Source organism: Chlorocebus sabaeus, chromosome 10 (genome assembly GCF_047675955.1).
Source record: "Chlorocebus sabaeus isolate Y175 chromosome 10, mChlSab1.0.hap1, whole genome shotgun sequence".
Taxonomy (NCBI): domain Eukaryota; kingdom Metazoa; phylum Chordata; class Mammalia; order Primates; family Cercopithecidae; genus Chlorocebus; species Chlorocebus sabaeus.
Window position 1 is genome coordinate 64,975,971 of NC_132913.1, and position 26,809 is coordinate 65,002,779.

At 39.9% G+C, this 26,809-nt stretch overlaps 1 protein-coding gene and 1 long non-coding RNA gene across 2 annotated transcripts in view; one reads left to right on the forward strand and one right to left on the reverse strand.

Annotated features, from left to right (window-relative positions):
- The window catches only part of PDE11A (phosphodiesterase 11A), a 455,494-nt gene that overhangs the window by 70,001 nt on the left and 358,684 nt on the right, over nt 1–26,809 (reverse strand). The window contains exons 13-14 of the mRNA XM_073019839.1: nt 14,189–14,298; nt 3,547–3,637 (exon numbers count right to left, since the gene is read on the reverse strand). Of these exons, the coding sequence (XP_072875940.1) occupies nt 3,547–3,637; nt 14,189–14,298 (201 nt within the window). The remainder of the gene's footprint in view (nt 1–3,546; nt 3,638–14,188; nt 14,299–26,809) is intronic.
- LOC103217401 (uncharacterized) lies at nt 867–25,852 on the forward strand. The gene is made up of 4 exons (XR_491002.3): nt 867–1,004; nt 4,919–5,179; nt 7,321–7,659; nt 25,513–25,852. It is a non-coding gene; the product is annotated as an uncharacterized lncRNA (long non-coding RNA).

Consider the following 26,809-nt stretch of genomic DNA (forward strand, 5'->3'; position numbering starts at 1 on the left):
GCATAAATATAAACAGATTCCCGGCAAACATAGCTTAGCCAGAATGCACAGTCATTTTTGAGAAAGTCTAACAAGGGACACTTTGTTATGTACTTAGTCTCAAAGGGAAAATCTAAAATTGTTGGAACTTATCTTACTGTGAATATGTTGTGGCCAGAATTCCATCTGACTACCCATTTCCTATGGAATTACTTAGAGGAGAAGTTTGTGAAACATTTGGGAACATTTCTCCCCCTAAAATAAATGCTATTTTTACTACCAGTAAAGGTTTAAGCCGGCATTTTGGGAACATGTGCTATGGTAACAAATGAGTTTAAGAAAAATAAAAAGCCATTAGAACAGTGGTTCTCAACTGGGGGCGATTTCGACAATGGGGAACTTCAGCAAGGTCTAGTGACATGTTTGATTGTCACACTGGCTGGAGTGCCACTGGCATCTAGCAGTAGTGGCCAGGGATGCTGCTACACATCCATGATGCACAGGAGACCCCCACAACAAAGATTTACCTGGCCCAACACATCACTGCTGCAGATGCGGAGGAACCCCGCCTCCCCCCATTAAGGTGCACTTTGATGAAGCGTGTGGCAGGCTAAATTCAGGATGGTGAATATGAATAATTACTGAATAGCTAGGATGTATAAGACATTGTTCTTGGCACAGTGGGACCCTAAAATGACATTTACCTAAGTAAAGTTGGGATGACATCTTTATCTTCATACCTTTGACAGGTACCCTTGTTTTCATCAACACTTGTGTTAGCTACACTTAGGCTAAAACATTTGTCTTTAGTAAAGTGAAAAACCCATACAGACCAACAATTCACTTAGTTTGTTTTTAAAGTCAGGACTTTTCATTTTTCAGGTTTTCTTAGTGTGAAATATGAACTCATGAGCATATGGCCTGGGAACTGGACCAGTTTTAAATCTCGTGTTGAGAGCCAGAAGATGCTGGAGAAGGAAAGTGGTGGAATAACTGCCTGAGAATGAACCATTCTCCAATGAGAGGTAAATTAATTATTTCAGGGAACTGGGATATCAATTAGTAAATTATCTCTTACCAGGCACCAGATGATAATCTGTTTCCCGAGTTAATTTATTTCATTGGGTGAACCCGCCACTCCTTAAAGACTAGAGTATATTGGTTCTACCTGGGACCAGGTCCAATATTAATAATAATTTTCAAATGAGCTCTTCAGACCCTTAATTCAGCCATTAAGAAGAAGACAAATAACAAAAGGAATGCTGCACCATAATTCTGCCCGGGTTTTTTTGCCTGTGCATTACCCAATGATCAATCACAGGCAAGTGTTCTGGGTCCAGGGAAAAAGTGGTAGGAAGCTATGGAAAAGCAGTCACGTGGGTCCAGTCACGCACCCAGAATCTCCCAAAGAAACACAGCCTTTAAGAGCAAGTTACAGTAAAAGTTAACATTGAGATGTGGAGAAATCTGGTCTGAATTTGAGGATGTGGATTATTTTATGAGGATGTGCATTTTATTACAATCATGCATCATGTAACAGTGGGGTACATTCCAAGAAATACATTGTTAGGTGACCGCCTCATTGTGTGAACACCATAGAGTACACTTACACAAAACTAGATGGTACAGCCTATTCCATACCTAGGCCGTATGCAATAGCCTATTGCTCCTAGGCTATTCACCCGTACGTCATGTTACTGCCTGTAATACTGTGGGCAACTGTAACACAATGGTTGGTATTTGTATATCTAAACCTATTTAAACATGAAAAGGTACAGTAAAAATACTGTATTATAATCTCATGGGACCACTGTCATACCAATGTGGTCTCTTGTTGACCAAAACATGTTGCATGTGACTGTACTTTGAAGGATATATAATCACTAACGCCATTTATGGCTAAGAGTGACAGTGCTAGCCAGATCAGCTTTAATTTTTTTAAAAAGTTAATTTGCAATCACTATATTTTTATATGCAAATTAGTCTTCTACAGTGCCTTAACCTTTTGGTCCCTGAAGTAGATTTGAGTCTCCCTGAAATACTGTGTCTACTCTTTGTTTAGGGAGGTGGTGAGTGTGGTGTTAATGGAAAGACATACAGATGTGGAGGAAGAAAGTTCTGGGCAAACTTCCTCAAGCCATCTAACTTCTCTGCACCAGAGCTCATTTGGAAAGTGGAACAATAATAGCACCTGCATTTCTGCCTTTCTGATAGGCAGGACCACAGGGGACTGGAGGCAGTGCTGGGACAGTGCATGGTTCCATCATTGATAGTCTCTGTTCTTCATAGGGAACCCCAGGGTGAAGGACGACCAATGTGTTTTGTTTGCATGAACACAAATTCTGAGTGAAGGGGGTTTGTTTCCCTGAGAAAGCCTGATATCCTGTTTATAATACTTGTTATTACAAAGGTGGTGGTTTGTCAGAGGTGTATACTCACCACCTTTACCAGTACAGAAAAGATAGTTTGAACCAAAGTTCTTCCATAGTTCTCAGCTAAGACATTGCTTTTGGAGGACAATTCCATAGCCACAGAGGCCAGGATGCTGGCTTCTGCCAGTTACTGAGAGCCTAACTCTTGGTGTTTCATTCCCAACTGAAAATACATCATTTCCAGCAGGTTTTCCCTTTTGCAGCCTGCATTCAGGTTCCGGACTGCCGACTCTCCTTTATGGGGTCGAAGGCCTCCATGATATTGCAAAAGACATGCTTTCTCAAGATAGGCTGGAGGAAAAAAACCTCCATATTTAATGATGCCATTCCAGCGAAGCAGGGCCTTAATGATGATAATAATAATAATTAATGGCACAGCTAGAGAACTGACAAATAATGGGGAACAGATGATCCCTTCTTGGCCTCAAAAAAAAAAAAAAAGTCTGTACGCTTGCAGAAAATTAAACAGATCCTTTCCTGGCAATTTAAAACTCAGATGCCGCAGCCAGAGTCAGTTAGTGGTTTCTTTTTCTCTGCGGAGGGCTAAAAGTATAAAATTCCAACTACTTCTAACTCCTGCGTTGCCACATGAAGCAAAATCAGGCATATGGCATTAGCCCTGGGTCTTAAGTTTAGCTGCAGTTCTCACTTCCTAACTGGTCCCACCAGCAATTTTAAGTTCTTTTAAGTTGTATAGTTTCTCAATTGTGCTAATAAAGTGTAACTTTCTCCCCCTGTTTTTGCTTCTACCATCTCTTAAAATGACTGAGAGTTTCGCCAAATGGGAATGTTGGGCCGCTCACTATTTGGATCAAGTTGTCTCCTTAGTGTTCTGTATTCTTTGAGGAAGGTCAGATCATGCTCTGGTGACAAGCAGTCTATATCTGTCACCCTGCCAAGTGAATCTGAAAAGCCTCCTAACCAATAATGAAATCCAAGTGAATCAGCTCAGGAAGACTCTGCAAGGTCCTGCTCAGGCATCTAAAAGAACAGAAAAAGCCACTAAGGTCCATTAAGTTGACTTAGAAATGATTTTCCCACTTCTTTGTATCTACCTGTGGCACCACAAAAAAAGAGAGGGAGGAAACAAAGAGTTGTTTGGTTTCTGTTAAGAAGCAGAACATCAGGCCTGTACCTCACTTTGAAGGATCATCACGGCGTGGTTGAAATGGTGATGCTCCAAGGTAGCAGAGGTTCCATAGAGTTGGGCCAGGGCAGAACCGCTCCTGAAAGAGGACAGAAGGTAAGTGAGCAGGGCCTATCAACGGTTCCCCCACACCAGCTTTTTGGATCAAACTGCTTTTCTTGCTTTTGGCGAAGGACCATGAGCAGACACATTCTCAGGTAACTGCTTTTGTAGTTCATTCATCTATGAAATAAATCATCTGTGAAAGAAAGTTCCTAATACATAGAACTTTCTATGTATCAGGCTAGATGCTGAAAATGATATTTGATGAATTTGACACAGTCTTTGTCCCTAAGAAATTTACAGACTAGTAAGAAAGACGAGATGAGATAATTAGTAAAAATAATGCACATAAAACAATGCAAATACTAATCAGTGTAGAAATGTGCTCCAGGTCCAATCAAAGTGCTATGGATGTTCTGAGGAAAAAAAGACGTAATTTCTGGCTCTGGGGATCAGGGAACGCTTCATGAACTAAACCTTCTGTGACTTCTGAGTGTTCAGAACAACTGTCTTATACAAAGTGTATTTGACCTTCCATAGGAGAAGACCTTGTGAATATTCTGCAGAGTGCATTTTATCTACTCTACGTGAAAGGCTGACGGCCTTCTACTATGGCCTCCCAGTTCACAGTCACGCTATGATATCTCAGTGTGGAACTCCGAAAAGTTCTCTGGATTTGGAGCGAAATCTCAGCTCTTCCTCCAAGTAGTAGCTTCAGACGGTTACTTGGCCTTTTTAAGAGTCAGTTTCTTTGTCTCTAAGATTATATTACCTACCTAACCTGTTATTTATGAGAACAATAAAATATTTGAAAATGCCTATTACAGTTCCCAGCATGTAGTAGATTGTAGTCTATATTAATTATTAATCAATAATTAAAACACATATGACTATTTCCATTTTAAATTAATAAAATACTCATTGATACTTAAAGGGATTACTTTGAATTATCTGTAAATTTCATTTATGTAGAACAACCCATTTCTTAACAATGTCAGTTCTGCAAAGTGTTCATTACTTGGGAGTCTGAGGCAGGAGAAGCACTCAAAACTGGGAAGCAGAGGTTGCAGTGAGCCGAGATCATGCCATTGCACTCCAGCCTGGGGGACAGAGCGAGACTCCATCTCAAAAAAAAGAAAAAAGAAAAAAAGAAAAAAAAAGTTCAAAAACGTTTATTTCCAACTCTGTTTAAGAAATGGGAGTTAGGGCATCTTAAGAATCAAGAGACATCCTAGAGAGGCCCACAGTGTAAAAGGCAGCCGTGGGACTCAGGTTAAAGATCCATCTAGATCATTCCGTTCTTTCTCGCTTATTGCAGGAGGCTTCGACATTGAAAGGGCAATCTGGCCTTAACTTGGAAATGCTGGAGATTGACTGCACACAATCTGTCCTGCTAGTGAGAGAAGCAAGGACTGCATCTAAGTGCAACATGAAGACTTTTGGTCCCAAGCTTTTCTCCAACTTCAGTGGGAGGCAGCCCAAAACCACCATCGGTTCAAGGGTAAAGGGACCTGCAATTCTTGGAAAGACTCTCCCAATTCTTCTCCCAACATGTGGTCAGCTCTTCCAGCAGGATTAAGTTCAGTAGGAATTATTGAATATAATACAGTGTAAAATATCGGAATTATTATTATTCTTAGTAATGTGCTTAGTAAGGAGGGCATTAGATTTTAATCATGTATGTGTTATTTCTTTAAATCTTGCCTTAATTTATATCATTTAATAAGTGAAAATTTGCTAGGTGAATCTTAATGATAAATTAATATTTAATGGTAGTTACTATTTGTCTTACATAGAGTTCATTTCTATGAAGTTACGTGTTTCAAAACGTATGCTATATGCCTTTGTCTTGGCTGTTGAAATTCTGCAATGCTTTATGTGCATATCACATCCTAGAGCCTGGCGTAGAGTAAGTGCTTTAAAAATTACTGGTTGCTTGTCTAATCAGCTTACAGTAGCTACCATGTCGAGAGACTACAGTACAAGTTGGGAGGTTGATAATAAGTGTTTTAGCATATTTTATAACACTAATATGATTATTAATAATAAAAGCCACCATTAGTAAGTATCTACCATGCCCTAGTCGATATATTAACAACTTAATACATTAGAGCATTTATTCCTGACAATGACCATGATATAAGTATTATTTTCTCATCTACACATGAGGAAAACAGGGCTCAGAGAAGTTAAGTAACTTTTCCAAGGTCACACAGCTCGCTTGTACCAGTTCCAGATTTGAATCCAAGTTTTTAAGCTTCTTGTTACATAATGAAAATGATAATTATAACATACATTTCTGATATTTGATTCTCCATTTTTACTAAGCTGGTTGTTACCAATGAAAGAAGATTTCAAAATCTAATTCAGAATTCTATTAGTATCATTGCTAACCACAGGTTGATTCATGTGATCATTCCTATGAATCAGCCATGCTCACATGCACCTCACTTACTAGTGTGAATCTTTTGTACAAGATACAAAATGTTATCTCTTCCCTTATTAGTGTTGGGTTAACAGACTGCACAAAAGTTGCATCAGCTAGATGATCAGAAGTCACTCTGTATCTTCTTTGTTTCCGTGAATAAGGAGATGTTTTCTCCTTTAAGGGGGTGGGGATGGGGAGGACGACAACACTTTTTAACAAGTACACCATGGCTTCTGAAGCACTGCTCCTTTCTGTGCACAGGATGGAGGCCTCTCCCCCATATCCATATGCCTCCGATCTGGTGTGTTCTATCTCCCAGTATTTGTGCAAAGGCAGCCACTGTCTATGGTTTGAGCATCTTCCTCGTCAGATTCCCTCTTTGTTCCCTTCTGTAATTCCATCTTACATTCTGCCCAGCCTCATACGATACTGATTCAATCACAAAAATAGGTAGATTTTGCCACTGAACCAGACTAATGCCATGAAAGTGTGGGGAGGCTTTGTTATTCATTCATTCATCTATCATTCATTCAACCAATAAGCATTGATAACTATTATTATGTCAGGTCGCAGGCATGTGGAATACAAAGGGAAATAAGACATGTCCTGACCTTCAGGAAGCTCACAATCCCCTACAATTGTGTCAGGAATTTTTCTCTGATCAACCTTGCACTAAAAATTCTCACTTTTCTGCAAGCAAGGTGCCATCTTAGCCCTCAGAGAATGGAGCATGTTACTAACTCAACTTTGAGGGGTTTTTTTAAAAGTAAAGTCATCTAAGCAAGAATACTTCCATTTCCAAATGGATCCCTTATTTACACTATCAGATTTGGTCCCTGGCAGGTTTTCTAGACTGCCAAAACCCTCAGTGCCTTTTGTCTCAGGCCAAGGCCTATTAGGAATGCTGCCTATATCTGCTGGTACACACTGGGAACTTCCTGGGACCACCAAGAGCCAAGTCTACAGTCTTGATATAAGTGGCAAAAAAATAAAACATATCTGTGAAGATAAGCTTTATCAAAAAGTATTCTACAGAATACAGTTCTTTTGAATGTTAAATGGCATTAAGAGAAGAAGTAAAAAGGGTTCCATGGCCACATAAGTTTGGAAAATGCTGGCTTTAAAAAGTGGATCTGTTTATTTATGGTAAGGATTTTCTAGAGGCGGCAATATGTGAAAATGCATTGTGATTTTGTGGGAGGGGAACATAATAAGCAGCATTATCTACTTTTGATTGATCGTGAAACCTTTTTTTTTTTTTTTTTTTTTTTTTTTTTTTTTTTTTTTTTTAGATGGAATCTTGCCCTGTCGCTCAGGCTGGAGTACAATGGCATGATCTCGGCTTACTGCAACCTCCACCTCCTGGGCTCAAGTGATTCTCCTACCTCAGCCTCCCAAGTAGCTGGGATTACAGGCATGCACCACCACGCCTGGCTAATTTTTTGTATCTTTAGAAGAGACAAGGTTTCACCATGTTGGCCGGGCTGGTCTCAAACTCCTGACTTAGAGATCCGCCTGCCTTGGCCTCCCAAAATGATGGGATTACAGGTGTGAGCTACCGCGCCCAGCTGATTGTAAAACCATTTTTAAAGAAGTCATGTCTCTCACATAATATACTTCCACTTATAAAGGTATGCTTCTACTTTCTCATATAAAATATGAAAAAAAACCCCTGAGATCAATCGCATATGGAAAAAATTGACTTTAACAGTACACCTCATTTTAATTGTCTGTGCTAAGTTTATCCATCATAGAAGTGTATTTGGGGCACACATTCTTTAGTTGTGAAAATATGATTTTATATATGTAGGGTGTATGGAGAGAGTAAGAGAAGAGAATCCAAATTCCATAAGTGCAAATACCTTTATACATGCAAGTATTCATGATGTGCATTACTGATTAGGTCATCTTAACATACTAAAGTTTTTCATTTTGGATTGGCAGCTGAATGAGGAGAAACTTATTAAAAAGAAAAGTCAAGGTGGAAATTTCCCTACAGGCATTTGGTACTTTGCACAGGCACCAAAAATGTGTGCAAATGTAAATGTACCTTCATAACTTCCCTAGATAGGCATATTCTTTGAAAAAGAGACTGAATGGCAGTGTGCAGCCGTGACTTAAAGGAAACTTGAAAAAGGAAAACTATGAAAGGTAATTAGGAAATTGAGAGTTGTTGGGAGGTGGTGAGGAATGGGATTAGGCTGTCATGGCAGATTAATGTGCCCCAGTATTTCACTTCTGGGACCTGGCCGAAAGCGGCAAGATGGGTTTTCATTCCCAAGAAATGAGTAGAAGAGATTATGCTAGAAATGAATAGAAGAAGTCTCCTAGGAGAATATACTACAAAGCTGCTTGGTACTGATATTTAATCATCAGGGGCAGCTGTAATAGAGAGAAGGATGAGTGGGGAACGCTGTCCCTAGAGAAAACAGGGGAGAGGTGTGAACAGAGCAATTTCAAAGCACTGTGGTATTGCTGCCCTCTCTACCTATTGATCATTCATTGCACACACTCCAATACTTAAAAATTAAGAACAAAATATGAAAATGCGAAGGTTCACTTATCAGAAAGGCTAAGAGAATAAATCAAATTGTGCTCTAACGAAAGCCACACTTTTTATTGTAGAGGCATTTTGCATTTTATATAGTAATTTGTCCCTTGCTAAATGTCTCCTGTTTTTTTTATAGCCTTCTATATGAAAAAAAGGTAGCATATACTTTGCTGCATAATAATTGGTGCATTTAAATCCCATTTTCAAATCACTTGAAAGACTAGAATTAGACTGGGAGCACTTTAAGAGAAGGGATGTTTGTTATATCTCTTTATTTCTCCCACAATGCCTAGTATAGTACCTTGAATATAGAAAGTACTCACTTACTGGGAAATAAAAAGCAAGAAAAGAAGACAGGTTTCTTGCAAGGGATTTTCTAAACAATGGCACCCTCAATGAATAAATCTCATTCTAATCAATAAAAAGGGAGTTCCTTGACCATGATGGTAAAAAGCCTCTTTCAGCATTCATTGTCAAGGGAAATCTTAACGGAGGTTGGGCAATGGTGGCATTAAGTGTCCTAAGTGCAAAATTGACTCCATAAAGTAGGTGCAGTGCTCCTGACATCCCATGAGCTGATAAACTGTGTACAAGTTAATTGTCTTGAGAAAACGCATCACACTACCTTGGAATAGGCAGATTTGATCATGTGATGTGAGGATGCAAAAAACTCTCTGAAATCTAGTACTAGTGACTCATATGTGTGAATGCTGTTCAGTCTTATACAAGCAACCTGAGATTTGGGGACCTCAGTTTTTGTGTTTTTTTGGTAAAATTGAGGTACTGTAAAACATGACTAGTAAGCTTTAGTTTGGTTTTATAATTTTTATGGCTTCATATCTGAACTGTTGGACGTCAAAATATATTTTCGTTCAAGAGCTCACATATTTGGCAAGGTAGCCAATAAACTGGAAGCTCAACAACTCAAAATAGATGTCACAAAGTCATGGACCAGAGTGTGATACAGTGGTTAAAGAATGGCTTCTGAAAACACACAGCCCTGGTCCAGGCTCCACTCTACCACATGAATGGATTTGGGAAAGTTTACTTACCTTCCTGAGGCTCAGTTCCTCCTGTAAAATGGAGACAAAAATATCAACTCTACAGAGTTGATGTCAGTAAGGGCTTAAGACACAGTAAACAATAAAGAAAATGTAGTTCTCATTGTCTCAGGGAGTGGTAGTTGCAAAGAACAGAAATGGAGTACAACCAGCTTCACTGAAAGGAAGGCTGATTGAATGATACCAGGAACTCGAAGAAGCCCAATTATCACAAGCATGGCTGGGTCTCCTAGAAATAGGAACAAGGATGGAGAGAGCCAGGGATAAAGCCTGGCTTTTCTCTGTCTTTCTCTCAGGTTACACAGTCTATCTGTTCTGCTTCTCTTTGAATATCAGCTCCCTCCTTCTCTCCTCTTTGTAGACTGGTTTTCTTGTTTCTTTCATCTGCTTGGTATGTGGTCATCATAGCTTTCCCCAAATGGCAGCCTCAGCTCCCAAATCTACATGAGCCTGCAGCTTGGATCCCTGAAGCTAACTGTCTTAATATTACGGTAATCCAACTCTAAATTCCTGTGAGAGAAAATCTGATTGGTCCACCTTTGATTAGGTGTGCACTCTTGGTCCCAACAGCTAAGGTATCAACTAGCAAGAAGAGCAGCCTCTGTCGGTGCCATACATCAGCTCTCTCTCTGGGGAGGGGCCATTGGTATCTGAGTATAAGTATTGTGCACTTCACTCTTGGAAGGACCCAAAAGGCCCTCACTCTTGTTTTACAGACACAATTCTAATACAATTATCCCATCTTTCTGCATAAGTGGTAGAGTGGTAGCGGGCTGGAGAGAGTGTGCTAGAGGGAGATACACTGACAATGATACCATTGGCCTGTGGGAAAGAGGAATCCTAAAAAAATAATGCAGTGCAGACACAAGAACTCCAAACAAGGAGCAATCAGACCCTACAATGAAAGCATACACAACGTACACTTCAATGGGCTCCAGCTCTTTAGTGCAGCATCAAGACAATGTATAAAACAATGTTTCACTGCAGCACTATTCACAATAGCAAAGACATGGAATCTACCTAAATGCCCATCAATGACAGACTGGATTAAAAAATGTGGTATATATACACCATGGACTACTATGCACCCATAAAAAAGAATGAGATCATGTCTTTTGCAGGAACATGAGTAGAACTGAAGGCTATTATCCTTAGAAAACTAATGTAGGAACAGAAAACCACATACCACATGTTCTCACTTACAAGTGGGAGCTAAATGATGAGAGCTTATGAACACAAAGAAGGAAACAATAGACACTAGGGTCTATTTGAGGCAGGAGGGAGAAGAGCAGAAAAGGTAACTATCAGGTACTGGGCTTAATACCTGGATGATGAAATAATATATATTTAACAAACCCCCCATCACATGTGTTTACCTATATAACAAACCTTCACATGTACCCCCAAACCTAAAATAAAAGTTAAAAACAAACAAGCAATGTTTTATAATAATTTATAAGAGGTTACATCTGTTAAAGAAATCAGGAAACTTTGTTAAAGTGCTGTAGTTAAAACATGTCATCCACTCATGCAGTTATCCTTCATTTGTTCATTCTCAAAACATTTATTGTTTATTATGCTCCCCCAGGTACTGTTCACCCACTGTTGCACATGCCAGAGAAGAAGGAGAGAGACATCTGCAAGTCAGCAATTAAAATGGCATGAAGTGCACACTTTGGAAAAGGCATAACCAGGGCATAGGAAATTGACCATGGGGGTACATTAGGGTGGATAGAAACACGAAGGTGATGCTTTCAGAGGAGTGTTGGGGAAAGAAGGAGAGAAGGGCATGCCAGGCAGCGGAAACAGCATATTGGGCAGCAGAGAGATGTGACTGAGCAGGACCCCACCAGTACTTCTTGGAGTTTCTGTGTCTGGAACATACATGCATGAGTGGGGTGGGCTGGGGTGAGTGGGCACTGGGCCAGGGAAATAGGCAGGAGTCCAAATGAAAAGGGCCCGAAGGGGTTAAGCTAAGGAACTGGAACACTATTCTAAAAGCCGCAGGAGGTGTGGATGGCTTTTAAGCAGGGGAGTGACCTGGTCGCTTTGTGAATTAGCAGGATTATTCTGGAGTGCCAAGCAGCCTTGGGAGGAGAGTCACGCTGTTCATTGTAGCAAACCAGGAGTCATGCCAAGAAGCAGTCCTTGCTGTAAGCATGCAGAGGAGCGCTGGCTTTGAGGGATGTTGCAGGGTAGGTTGGGTGACTGGTGCATTTTTGGTGGGGCCATTCCTTGGGGTAGAGAATACAAGAAAGAGGGACATGCATGGAGGGAAAGACTGAGGTTGAGGGGACGGTAGGACTTCGAAGAGGAGGTGTTCCTCAAGCAATGGAATAAGTGCCTGGAGATAAGCTGAGAATTATGGTTCAAAGAAATGTATTCAGGGCTCATCAGCAGATGGATGGTGGCCCTGCCTGAAGGATCACGAAGAGTGACAGAGGAAGAGGGAGGGCATCGCCAGTGAAGGCTGGGGCAGGGGGACAGAGGCCTGAAGCCAATGGAGATTCAAGGCTCTACAGGTGGATGAAAACCCTTCGTCTGTAAGACAAAGGAAGAGAGAGTTTCAGGAAGGAGGGAGCGACAAAGTATATCTCATGGCAAGAGGTATTATGAAAGAAGGACAACAAAAAGGTCCAACAGCTTTGAGAAAAGGGGGCCACGGGTGTAATTCCTGAGGTGGTTTCTCCAATGAGTGGAACTGGAAGCCATGTGGGAGGACAGGGGTTGGGGGAAGGGAAGGAAGTGAACCCAGACAGCTTTCCATGAAGCTTGACTGGGAAGGAAAGAGGGAAATAGAACTGAAGCTGGAGAGTGAAGTGGGGATTAGGGTAGGCTTTTTTCAAGATGCGGGAGAACTGTTTCTATTAATAGAATGCAGAGAGCTGGCAGAAAGGGACAGTAGATACAGAGGGGAGAGGAAGATTGATGGTGCAAAGTCCCAGAGGAGAAGCAAGGAAGAGTCCACGGCAGAGGTGGAGGGATTAGCCTCGGACGAGGGAAGGACAGCCCTCCTACCAAGATAGGAGGGAAGGAGGGAAGGATGGGGATGGATAGATAAGTTTGTAGGTGGCAGGGGAGGAAATTGAGAGAGTTCTCGATTGATGGCCTCAATTTTCTCTGTGAAGTAGGAGGCAAGGTGATCTGCTGAGTGGCGCAGGGGAGGCGGGGGAGCAGGAGGTGGTTTTGGAAGACACAAGTTTGGTATATGAAACTGCTAAGAGCAATAGTGAATGGGGCTGGCTAGGGACACAGGAAGACTGGCAGTGAGTTCTAGCGTCCAGCCGAGTGGGAGGAATATATATTTGGTATGTCTGTAACTCACAACTGTGACATTTTCTCCTAACACTTTTACAAGTCTAGACAGAGTGGCAAGAGACTGAATTGTTAGATTAAACCAGGACTGAGTTTCTGCAGAGTGGATGTCACAGAGACTTGTCAGGACATGACAGGATATTGAGAAGAGAGCACTGAAGTGATGGGCTATAGGATACAGATTGGACAGAGGGCACAAAATTGAAATTCATCTGCTAGATCAGGAGTAAATACAAGAATCCTAGACTCCCAAAGTCTTAGTGGGTAGATGTTTGGAGGAAAAAAGAGAATGGTGAGCTGAAAAGAACCTGTTGACAAAGAGCAGGCTGTGAAAGTTTCAGATAATAGAGGTTGACTTGTTCTAGAGGTTATGAAATCAGTCATCTGAAGTTAATCTTACCTCTTTGTTGAAGCCTTCTCTACCTTCTCCACCCCAAAACTTTTCTCTCCAGCCTCTGAAAGCCTGTATCTTTTGTTTGCAGGCAGACAGTGAAACGAACATTAGAGGAAGACTCAATATACAAGTCAGGAGACCTGGGTTTTGATCTTATTTCTAGCACCCATAAATTCTGTGGCCTTGGCCACAGTATGAGCCACAAAGCAACAGCTACCTTGACCAGAAAAACCTGCTTAGGGACAGATTGTTCTATCTATACAGATCATGTGTGTGGCAAATAGTTGCCCAGACATCCCTGTATTTCTGTAATTCTTTTGTTGCTTCCACCTTTCTATGGGAGTAGGGATGGGAGGAACAAAAACTATATTCCTTGAATGTGACTTTATTTCACTATAGTTTATACAATACCCAACATCAAAAGAATCCTGGAAGAGACTCTATTGGAGAAGGAAAATTATATTTTGCTTCATCAAATGTCCTAAGACTGCTTTTATTTTAACAGTCTCAAACCAGAGTTTGAGAGTAGCAAGTCCAAGAAGCTTATAATGCCTTAAAGGCAAATATTCTGGGTGAAAAAAGTAGGCCCTTTAAAATCCAAGCTTTGTTATCTGACTAAGATCAACCAAATCAACAAGCATGACACGAAGGGCAAATTTGCAATTAAAAGAAGAATAGGGAATTATAAAGATGGATGGGCCCCATGACATGCACGCCTAAGCCTGCGTGGCCTTGGCCTCGGATGCCAGAAATTAATGCTTTACTCTTTAGCATTCGTCACCTTTGGCTCTGAACAGAAAGGCAAATGCATTAAAATAACAGCAGTTTAGAACACTTACTTAGCTTGGAAGGCATTGTTGGTTCCCCTGTGGTCGAGGTCATGACACAGGCATCCTACAATCACGGCTAAAATTTCCACCTCGGTCAGAATCTCTTGAAACCCAGCAGTCTGGGAAGAAGGGGAAAATGGCAACAGTCACTACTGGGGCACGGAGGATGGATAAGGTTAGGTGCTGAGCAACAATCAACTCTGTTTTCATACCCACATCATTTAAGGAGATGATTAACTGCCACCCCCTCAGACAACAGTAAGTTGGGTGGTCAGTTGCACAGCCTAAGGTCCCCACAGTGATAAATTAGCTTGCTGTCACAGCGGCCCACGCTGCCACACCGGGACATACTTCAGACTATTTTGTTCCCTTTTTAGAGAGAAGGTTGGACTATCCAGAGACAGTGACAGTTTGGCAAAGGCCCAGGGAAAAATGTGTTTTGTTATTATACACTTTAATGATGAGCATAGGGTTTGGAGGTTGGAGGTTGGGGAATAGGAGGAAGCAGTGCCTTTCAAACTGAACACTACACCCACCAGATCCCACCCAAATGAGAGCAGGCAGAAGGAAAACACAACCCTTCTTTTTTTAACATTAAAAGGAGAGACTTTAACATACTCAAATTGTTATACAATGACGTCCTAGAGGTTATCTTGTAAATACCTTAATTCACATTAGGTTGGTAGACAGATGAAATTCATACAGATAATAAGGTAGTGTGTGTCATGGACACCAGAATTTGTCAGAGGATTGTCAACCCAGACTGAGGATCGAGTGGGGTATCTATTACTGGGAATTCTTTTTTTCTTATCTTGTGGTAGCTTGTTGGTGAAATGCACAGCTGTGATGTGATTTCTTTTAGAAGCAGGTTGATATAATTATGCAACCAAGAGCAGCAATGCTTCTTGGGTTCCTGCTGGCCCTTTCATTAGTTTAGAAGAGGAAGTAGACCTCTGGGAAAGAAGGTCTATGCATTTTCTTGATCGAAGGCCTTTATATCTTCCCCTCTTTTACTTTGTAAGTCTCCCATTTCATTACTTATTAAAATCTTTATCAGAGAGTGGGAGGAGGGGGAGGGTTAGGGTACAAATTGCTCTACTTTTCATGTGTGTTTTTTTCCCCCAAATCTAGGATCACTGGCCCACACCTGTAAGACACTTCTCTTAGAGCAATGAAAATTTTGTTTTTAAATTAATTATGTTTGTGTTGCAGAAATAACTGAATAGTAGGTTCCTGTGTTGACAATTTTATTTTATTTAATTTTTTTAGTAGACGGAGTCTCGCTCTGTCACCCAGGCTGGAGTGCAATGGCACCAGCTCAGCTCACTGCAACCTCTACCTCCTGAGTTCAAGTGATTCTCCTGCCTCAGCTTCCCGAGTAGCTGGGATTACAGGCGCACACCACCACGCCCAGCTAATTTTTGCATTTTTAGTAGAGATGGGGTTTCACCATATTAGTCAGGCTGGTCTCGAACTCCCGACATCAGGTGATCCACCCACCTCGGCCTCCCAAAATGCTGGGATTACAGGTGTGAGCCTCCACACCTGGCCAACAATTTTATTTTAAAAAATAGACTTGAGTCCACTGCTACATTTAGAAATACATATAACTTCATTTGTATAGCAAATGGGAATGTTAATAAATTGGGAGTATGAAATAGTCCATGTCAAAGCTTGAGTATGCTGGCCAAGCACGGTGGCTCAAACCTGTAATCCCAGCACTTTGGGAGGCCGAGGTGGGTAGATCACCTGAGGTCAGGGATTTGAGACCAGCCTGACGAACATGGCAAAACCCCGTCTCTACTGAACATACAAAAATTAGCCCGGCTTGGTGGCACATGCCTGTAATCCCAGCTACTCGTGAGGCTGAGGCGGGAGAGTTGCTTGAACCGGGAGGCGGAGGTTGCAGTGAGCCTGTATGGCGCCACTGCACTCCAGCCTGAGTGACAGAGCAAGATTCTATCTCAAACAAACAAATAAACAAACAGGAAAGCTTGTATACATCCTTGATTTTATTTTATTTATTTATTTATTTATTTATTTATTTATTTATTTATTTTTGAGACGGAGTCTCGCTCTGTCGCCCAGGCTGGAGTGCAGTGGCCAGATCTCAGCTCACTGCAAGCTCCGCCTCCCGGGTTTATGCCATTCTCCTGCCTCAGCCTCCTGAGTAGCTGGGACTACAGGTGCCCGCCACCTCGCCCGGCTAGTTTTTAAAATATGTTTAGTAGAGACGGGGTTTCACCGTGTTAGCCAGGATGGTCTCGATCTCCTGACCTCGTGATCCGCCTGTCTCGGCCTCCCAAAGTGCTGGGATTACAGGCTTGAGCCACCGCGCCCGGCCCACATCCTTGATTTTAAAATCTGCTGTTGGCTGTTAGTTTTTCTAAGCTAATTTTATTTTACTTAAATTATTACTTGCAGTAATTTAAAAAATTCAAATTATACTGAGACTTAGAATTAAAAATCAGTAGTCCCTCATTATTCTCCTTTCTTGATTCCCGAAGGCAACTGCTTTCTATTTTCTTTTTTACTTAAATTGGTAGTTTTCCCACCATATTTCTATATAGCATGCACATATTATTAATACTTGGTTATTCACCAAGTATTCATATTGTCCTTTCTATGTACCATACATTGTTCTAAGAGCTTTAACTTATGGAGTTCTCATAACAGTCCTGTTAGGTAGAAACTATTACTGACCCCAGTTATAGATGAGAAAACTGAGTCATAGAGAGGCTAAGTCATATGCCCAGGGTCTCCCAGCTAGTGCATAGCAGAAGAGGGCAAGCTCCCAGCATCCTTTCACCAGAATCTGCCCTTAAACACTGGTGACGTCTAGCAGCAGGTGAGTTTATGGTCACCCTCCCCTCATGCTCCCAATATGATCCACAGAGCTTTCCTATATTACCATCCTATAAATATCATTCATTGCTGAGTCAACCAGTATACAATGATTGTTTCCTTAATCATGTACATTTTCTTGTTTCCTGGAGTTAGGATTTCTGTGAAACATCTAAGTCTTCTCACACCCTACACAACTCTGCAAAATGCTTCTCAAAGCAATTTTGAAGTGGGTCAAAACGGTCACAGCTTGTTTCTAGATCCTTCCTGTCCTGGGAACTCCTTCCTGCAGCCCGACCCTGGGGTCTAGTCTGGATTCTCTCCTCTGTTGCCAGCTGCCCTTGGAGCTTCCTCCACCATCATTCAGGGGGTTCCTCCTTCCCCTCCGGTGTCTGGTCCCCCACCTCCTGCAGCCCATGCCTTTCTTTTTCCTCACTTACTCCCTAATTTTGCAGAAGCACGTCTGCAGGGGCTTCATGAGAAAAGGCCTTACTTTTTTTAAACACTGGGGGAGTTGGTTGTTTTTGAGGCTTTGCATGACTGAAAAAAAAAAAAATCTTTGTTCTATTCTCATACTCAGCGTGCCTCACAATTCTAGGCTGAAACATTTTCACTCAGAATTTTGAAGTCCTGCTCTATTGTGTTCTAGCTTCCAAAGTTGCTTTTGAGAAGAACGTACCATTCTCAATCCTAATACTTTGAATGTTACTTGATTTTCTTTCTTTTAGAATTTCCTCTCTATTTCTGGTGTTCAGCAATTTCACAGAGATATGCTTTGGGTTGGGACTTTTTTTCCCGTTCAATTTGTGTGTTAAGCCTAATCTGGAGAATCCATTTCTTCAGTACAATAAAGAAATTTACTCATCTTTTCTTCTTTTCTTTTTTAAAATAATTTCCTCTTCAGCAGTTTTTTTTCTGCCCTATTTGAATGAAACTCCAGTTAGTCGGATACTGGACTTCTGGTACTGATTTTCTTATTTTCTTATCTCTTCCATGTCCTATATAGGCCTTTCTTCTTACTTTCCAGGCATAGTAATAAGTTTAGTTTATAAGCATTTTCTTGTTTGCTGCTCCTTGTCTTATAATAGCATGCTATTCTTCTCCCATGGATGCATGATCTTTTCTTATCTTTCTGAAGATATTGATTATAATTCTTCTGAAAATTTCTTCTGTTCCCTGTATTGCCTTTTTTCTCTGAACTCCTTCTTTTCTCTGTGTTTGGTGGTTTCTCTCAAGTGTCTGGTAACCTTTGGTGGTCTATTCATTCTTAACAGTAAAGCATCACAAAGCTCACTGTGTACTAGTGTATGTGGGTGGTGCCTGCAGATTGCTGTGTCTTACCATGGGGTGACTGTGTGGCCAGCTGGCTTTTTGCTGGAGATGCCCAAATGTCAACATCTAAACTCATTTTCTCTGGACTTTCCAATCTGTTACCTGGGAATGGTGTAAACACATGTGTTGGCATCCTGAGAAAAGAGAACTGTAGCTGTCCACCTGTGAGGATGTAGGCTTTCACTTAATCTTCTTATTTTGAGTGTGCACCTCATCCTAACTTTGCTTTTGGTTGTGTACCCAACTCTGGGATTCAGTTTCTCTGGCAAATACTCTGGTTATGGCAGAGTCAGGGGGAAGAGTAGCCCTCCAACTACACAGAGAGGGGATGGAGACTTGGGCACTCACTGTTTTCATCACTCCCTCATTCCACATCACCTCATTTTCATGGTATCTGAGGCCTCCAGTTCCTGAGTCTCATTAGGTTCTGGGGGTAGCATTATTTCTTATGGGTACCCCTTCCTCCACACCTTCACCTCTGAACATACTCGGGTTTCTCTTCTCTGCTAAGTTATGAAGTATCCTCCCTTCATTTTCTGCCTTCATGTGTTATGAGTCCATGCAAGGCGGGACTTGTGTACATTTCTTTTTCTCCGTATTATTTTAGGATGATTTTTGAGAAGGGGAGGGGATTAAATGTCTTTTGTGGTGATCTCCATCATCTTAAAACTCAAATTGTTGAGTTTGGTCTTGCTAATACTAGGTAAAACTTGAAAAGTCTATCAAGTATGAAATAATTACCTATGATATGCTGGAAATAAGTGTTGTGCAATGATATTGTGCTAAAATTTAGAGAGATTTTGCCCATGAAAATGCTATTGACTAGAACTAGCTGATGAATCAGAGCAGTAAGATTAGGGATAATGTTAAAATAAGGTAATTTGACTAGAAATTTAATCAGTAGTTGAAATCAAATGCCATCTAATAGATTTAAGATCAAAATCTCCAGCCATTTTTAAACCATCAGTTATCACCCATTTTATAATAAGATGGAACATATTTTGCTAAAAAGTTCTACACAGTCCCCATCCCCTGCTCTGCCCAGAAATCTAGGATCTTGGTCTTAAACTATTGGTATCATGGATACTTTTAAGAACATAACAGAGCCCTAGACTCTCTTCCTAGAAAATTTTCTGTAATTTTATAATATTGAAGACTATGGAGCTATCTCTAGATTCTTGAAGTAGAGAATCCCTGAAGTATAGCACCCACACACAGTCACACAAAACATATTTACCTCTCCCGACTGTGATACCTGAGTTACTGAAGCAGCACCTATCTCTTGACTGTGATTTAAAGCTGCCTGGTAAATGGTTTCTGGGAGTCATCAGGCCTGAAAAATGCCCACCTGCCACTAAGTGTCCTTTTGCCCCTCCCCCGCCCTCATCCATCTTCCTCCCAGGGCTATCCATTCAGGCCTGCATGTACCGATATTGAGTAGAAAAAGTCAACTGCCAGGTGAAGACAATATACTTTCAAAAGAAAACAGAGAGGCAGCAGGAAGTATATTTTAATGCATTCACCCCATTCTCGATTCTGGTTTATTCTTTTATTTTCAAATAAAATTATGTCTTTTCTTTTCCTGACCCAATCATTATGGGTTTTATTGAGCTTTAATGTTAATATATCTTCTCACCTGTATTCCCTCACAGTTTGTATCAGAAATATAAGCAGCAAATACAATATATCTAAGTAAAGAGTCAGCCAGGGCATATAAACCTATTTCCCATGGCACCCCCTCCAGCAAAGCCTTAAGCCTGCCCTCTGAGCAGGCCTCCAGTGATATTCCCTCATTGGGCTGAAATGTATACTGGGATAAGCCTACCCCAGCTACTACAGCATATAATAACTAGAACTCCAAAAAACCCAAGTCAGTAAGACTGACTCTCAGGGTCTCCTAGACTACCCAGTAATTTTTATCATTAGCCAACATAAAATTTAAGTCAGCCAGGATGTACTCTCATTTTAATGCTGATCCTGGATGATACACACGAATAGGGGAATATCATAGCCAGAGAAAAATGACTGTTACTTTGTGACTCTGTTGATTCCGAAAAGGTGTAAAAACACCCATAATGTCAACACTAGATGGTGCTATAGACAATTTACTAATTTAAGAAGTGTTATTAAGTGCCTATGATGTATTGAGCACTGGGTATATTTGAGAAGAGGCCTGGGATAATGTCAACAACAGTTAACTTGTATGGTGCTTAGTATATGCCGGGCATTTTCCTAAATACTTCACATTCATTAGCTCATTTAATCCTTACAAGAACTCTCTGAGGTAGGTAACTGTTCTTATCTTCCCATTTTGTAGATGAAGATATTGAGGCACCAGGTTACGAGACTATACAGTAAGAGAGGTGGGATAAAAGCCCAGGTAGCCTGGCTCCCGAGTCTGTGTTCTTACTCACTGTGCTACACAGCCCCTAAGTCGAGGTGTGGGTTCAGTTGCACAGCTTTTAAATCCTATTGGGATGATACAGTGTTAGACAATAGGGCTGTAAAGAATCCCTTGGTGTGTGCTTTATTTCATGAAGGACGTCATTCTTGAGTAGGAAGAGGTTGATATTGCAGAGCCATTGGACATTTTTAGTTTAAATATGGCTCTGTCACATCAATATGTGCTTGATAACATACAGTGCTTTACAAATGAGGTGTAGAGAGAAAAGAAAGATACAATAGTTTGTAATATCTCAACTTTATAAAATGTTTAAATATATGTGTAGAAAAATACTGTTAAGATATACATCAAGATATTATCAGTAGTGGAATTACAGTTGGCTTAAAATTTTTCCTTTGTGTCTAAAATTTCCATAAAGAAAATTTGTTTATAAGAATATCTATATTTATACACGTGTGTATGTGTATTTGTATATTCTTTTTTGTTTCAAGAATTAACCCACGCTTCATCAAACTGTCCCAGCTTGAAATGAAATACTGATAATCTGAAAAGTGTCCATTCATTCATTGAACAAATATTTATTATTTACTGATTTCCTGGCACTAGGAACAGAGCAGTGAAGAAGACAGCTGGTCCTTGCTGCACATAGAATCTGGTTACCTCTTGAGCCAGCAGAACAGTGCCACAGAGCACTCTTTTCTAAAGAGAAGCTGTCATAACGTTGGTTGTGCTTTGTGGAAGAGAGAACTGGTAGAAATATCCAGCTCCTCCTGCTTGGTTTCTGGAGGAGGTACACCATGGACTGCACGCCCTTGCCATGTGTGCAGTCCTGGCTCAGCAATCGGAGAAAGTGATGCCAGAAATTCTGTTCTCACCTTTCTTTTTGAACCCAACTATCGGAGGTATTGAATGATAAGGGATTTCCTGATGAGTTCATCCTGTTGATTCTGAGATCTAGCAGATTGCAAACTAAGAGAGAGGGAATTTAATGATGTACTAGAAATTCCTAGTTATTGCAGACACCCTAAAGCTGAAGATGGTAGGCTCCATATGCTCCACCATGAATTCTGATGTCCAGGCACTGCAGCAGAGCCCTCAGTGAATTGGGTAAGGTTGAGGGACAATATGATAGGCTTTGGAGTCCTTCTTCCTCTTCTTCATCTTTCTCACTCTTTTGGACAGAAGAGGAAAAAGTACGGCTCAGACAATTCCAAGGGTTTTGAAAGACATGGTTTCTCAAGGAAGTGCCTCCTCTAGAAGAATCTGCACACCATATTCCTAATCTGTGTCATCGTGCCTTCGCTGATCTATAGATGGCTTGAATTTTAAGGCCTTATGAGCTTGGGGAGAAAGGCAGTATTTATAGAAGCAGCATTTAATTTCTGGTATTTTTAAATTTCTGGTACATAGAGTGTTGCAGGGTCACTGTCTGGGGTCTTTGGTACATTATTAAAATCAAATTCATTTCAGCCAAAAAGTGCTCTTTGAAGGTTTCATTGTAAATGTCACAAACAAGATATTCATATCATCTTAAGAAAAAAAAAAAAAAGCCCCAATTTGCAATGCTGATGGCTGGTCCAGCTTTGCTGAGTCATCCTTAACATGAAGAGTCTGCTTGTGAAACTTACATCTCCTAATGGAGGCTGATGGTTCTATAAGAAGGGTGCCTTCAATCACCCCCTAGTTCAGCACATATACCAGTCATGGGTGGATCATGGTGATCAGAGAATTGTTAAGGCAATGTTAGGGCTCCGTGTGCATGGACAGCAAGCACAGTATGCTTCTTTTTGAGACCCTATTTTATTTGCTTTGTGATGGAATGGCAACCACTCAACATATAGATCCTAGGGGCAGCCTGATGGGTATCAAACTGTTCCATATGCTTCAAGGTAATAATACTGAGCAGAGGACTGTCTCAAGCTTTGGAGTGGAAGCAGATTTCAACGCTTACTAGGAGTGCTTATGAGTATTTATACTACTGGCTGTCGCAGCATACCTTCTTTTTAAAAAAGGATCTTACCTTTGCCAATCAGAGACAGTGTGTGATGAAAGCATAAGGGGGAGAACAGGTATGCAACCACAAACTTCAATGGAAGGGAAAAAATCCCTACTGAGCAAACTGCAGCATCTAGATTTAGTGGTCATACTCCCTTGGCATTTACAGTAATGTTTGTCTACCAATATTTGGGTCTGCTGAGCAGAAAAGGGGGCACCTCAGCCCCATTTTGAGGTCCAGAGACCAGAACCTTTCCAGCTGATAGGGAATCACCATCCAGGACCAACACGCTCACATGTCTCCTTTACCAGAGTACACAATGCAACAAGCCAGTTGCAGGTTGTCTAATTATCCATGGGAACGGGATAGTTTTGATTGAATTTGCTTCTCTTTCTTTTCAAGATGAATGCAGCCAAATATTGCTCTGGCATTAACCAAATATTGATTTAGGCCTAAATGATCCTTTCCTTACCAAGCTCAGAGTTGGAAAGACCTTACAGTCTATATATAATTGACTTTCTTTCCCAATCAGAAGCTTCTGAAGGCACTTACTATCAAATCATAAAACCTTAGTCATGTTTTGGGAATATGTTGACCCTTAGCCTCAACTAAGGTTGCAAGTACTTGTCCATGTAAGTCTCAGAAAGGCAACACAGTCTGGTACAATTATATATGTTGCGTAGATGTTTGATGCATACATTTAAAAATTGAATTAATTTATATATAACTTTATTATTATATTCTATTACATTTATAACCACTTCTAAGGCTTAATTTTTAATCTATTTAGCATAATTTTCAAATTCTTTATTTTGGAGAGTTAAAAACATACAAAAAAATAGAATACTATTAATATAATGAACCCAATGCAGTCATAGACTAACTTCAGCAGGAATCCAGGTTTTGTGACTTGTTTCATCTGTCTCTTCACATGCAGCGTGTGTTTGTTTTGTTTGTTTGCTAGAGTATTTCAAAGCAAACCTCTGGTATCCATCAACACTCTTTATTTCATTCTCAAGAAGTCCTAATGTGGTCAAATAAAATTTGCTCAATATATTTCTGCTCTCTTATTTTGATAAAATGTACAAAAAGATATTCAAATAGTATAAAGAAATTTTCAACTAAATAATAAGACTTGAGAAAGTTGAGGTTTCTACATCAAAAGATAATAAATAAACACAGCTGTATGTATATAGCACATATAATGCATTTTAAAAAGAACCAAAAGAAAAAGAGTATCAGATTCTTAAGGACTTAGCTTTCAACCCTAACAATACTTGTGCTTTACGATGTTTTTTTGAGGACAAGGACGGCATGTTTTGTCCATGTTTAGAAATATAATTTATATTTCTGATAAATTACCAGTGAACTGCATATAATATAACATATGGTTTATGACCATAGAAAATGAAGCAGATCACTTGGTGCACATTAATTGTGTAGAAAGACAGATCTCTCAAAATGCCACAGAGCCCAGGTTGGTGAATTTCAAGAATTTGAGGCTTCTTCAAAGCTTACCCCAGTTTTTATTAGCCATAATTGAGCCAAAACTAAACATGAGACCCATGAAAAATTAAAACTTTTTATAGCTCCCAACTTAACACCCTTAGGTGCCAGGTTTCAGTCCCAAGAAAGTGCCACTAGGAAATCATACACCGTGGAAAATGGAGGCTGTGATAAATGACAGTGGCTCTGCTGCTGGGTCTCCCTGACCTGGAGGATTTGGCTGGCATCATAAAACACAAAGCGACAGATTAAGCAGTTTACCAATATCATAAAAATCTCAAGAATAAATTTACTTTAATCAAAAATCCTACATTGTAACTAGGCAGACCCAGCCTCGAAACTACATACATTTACGTATAAGCCTGTGTCCATGAGCAAGAGGTTATACTTTCCCTGTAATGTCGGACATGATTATGTTCATACACTTTTACAATTTACATGTCCTAAGAAAAATACCCAGCTCTGGCTGACGGTGCGGGAGAATTTATTTTCACTAGAAAGGGAATGACCCATAACTCATGAATGGCAGCGCTTAAAGTGAGTTATGGAGGTTACTCTCCTGTGAGAGGAAATGGATTGGATTATCCTTCTGCCCAATTGTATGTTTGGTTATTAGCACACCAGGTTCTTAATTATGTGCAGCTTTGCCTTTTTTCTTTTATAAAATAAATGTGGATAAAGGGAATGTCAGCTGGAAGCATAGAGTGCCTAATTGGGGCTCTGAGATGTAGTCAGAGAGAATAAAAATAGAAACCTTTTTTAAATGATTAAAAGACAGGAGTCTTAAATGTAATTTAAACATAGTATTCAAATTGATTAGCCCCATAGTTAATTTATTGTGTCTGGTGCTGATATTCTGCAAAAACATTTAAAAATTACTCCTTTTCTAAATTAAAAATTTGCCATCTTGTAGGTTACATCTGCCTGAAGATTAAAGAGTTGGTTGTTCTATCATGTAGATTTTATTATATTATTACTATAATGCTGCTATTTATTTTAAAGTAAATATAACAAGTTACTACTTTTATTGATAAGAAAATGCAATGTAAAAATATTTGATGATTACAAATATGATTACTGTTTATTACTTTATTTTAGTCATTTACAGAACAAAACATCTAGATCTCTCTCTTTGTAACTGCCAGTGTTACAATCTACAAAGGAATTCAATTTCTGTTGATAGTAGGATTCTGATTATTGAGTAAAAATATTTTATTTAAAATTTCAATTGGTTCTGTATTTCTTGGACAGGGAAGGAGGAGTTTCAGCTGTGCTTCTAAGATCTTCCAGAAGGAATTTTCTACCTCTAAAATCAAGGACTTTCCTGGAAACTGCAGTCAGAGGACAGAACATTAGCCTCAAGCTGGTGAATAGGATGGATTTTCTCCCTAAACATCCCTTCTGCTCTCTACTTTGAATTATCAATAAAATGGTTTGGCTTATCTCTGAAAATAACCTTGTTGACAACACAAATATGGATTTAAACATGCTACCTCCACATTAAGATTTAAGAAGCCCCCAGTAAATGTCAGGGGGTGTCAATGTGTTTGCTGTGATACTTGGTTATTATTAGTGTTTAACTGCAATTCCCCACCAGCGCCACGCTGCCAGCACCACCATACATTTTAATGTGATCATGTGCTCTTCTCTTTTCATATCCAGTGAATTCTGCAAGATCATAATATTCTATATGAACCCTAGCTGAACCTTAGTGTGATATGAAGAAAGAACAAGATTTCAAGCAATGATAGTTGTTCATCATTTTATAGCTTTTTTTAACTGGACACTGAGCAGCATGGTTCCTTGAATAATATTACCCTAAACTAAATTCACTCATTCAATTAATCTTTATTGATATCCTACAGGATGCAGGGCATGGCCCAAAGTGCTAATGAGTACATTTATGGGATAGTAAAGAATACTGACTCTTAAAGAAATCTTTTTTTTTCCCCTTGGAAAATCTGTCAGAGCTCATACATCATTTATAAAACCGAAAAAAATGTCTCTGCAACCTTGGCACCACTACATGCCTTTTATTTTACAGAACACAAACAAAAGCAGAGTCATTTCCTATATCTAGTCTACATCGTGAATTTAAGAAATATGTCCATCATCTTTCATCATGTATTTATAGTTATAATTTATTTATTACATATGTGCATGATGGAATGAATATTTGTTCTATAAACTCCTATTAGTAAAGACAGTTTATATGATGATCACTGATCTGCAGGTTTTCTTCCTCATTTTAACCACAAATAGTAACTGTTACTAGTACTGTATTTGTCGGAGGAATTCAAAGTATTTGGGAAATTTTAACTACCTAAATATCTCTTTAAAAGCAAAGAATAACATTGAAGCTTTCAAATTTATAAATGTGAAATTTCAGACCAGAGGCATGGAACAAATTAATAAGTTATTAACAAGGTTCCCAGTGAACAAAATGCTCATCATTTTATATCATTTGCCTGTCCTACAGAGTAGTTCTTTTTTTCTTTTAAATATCTAAAGGAACAAAACCGCTTTGTTACCTAGACACGAACCTGAA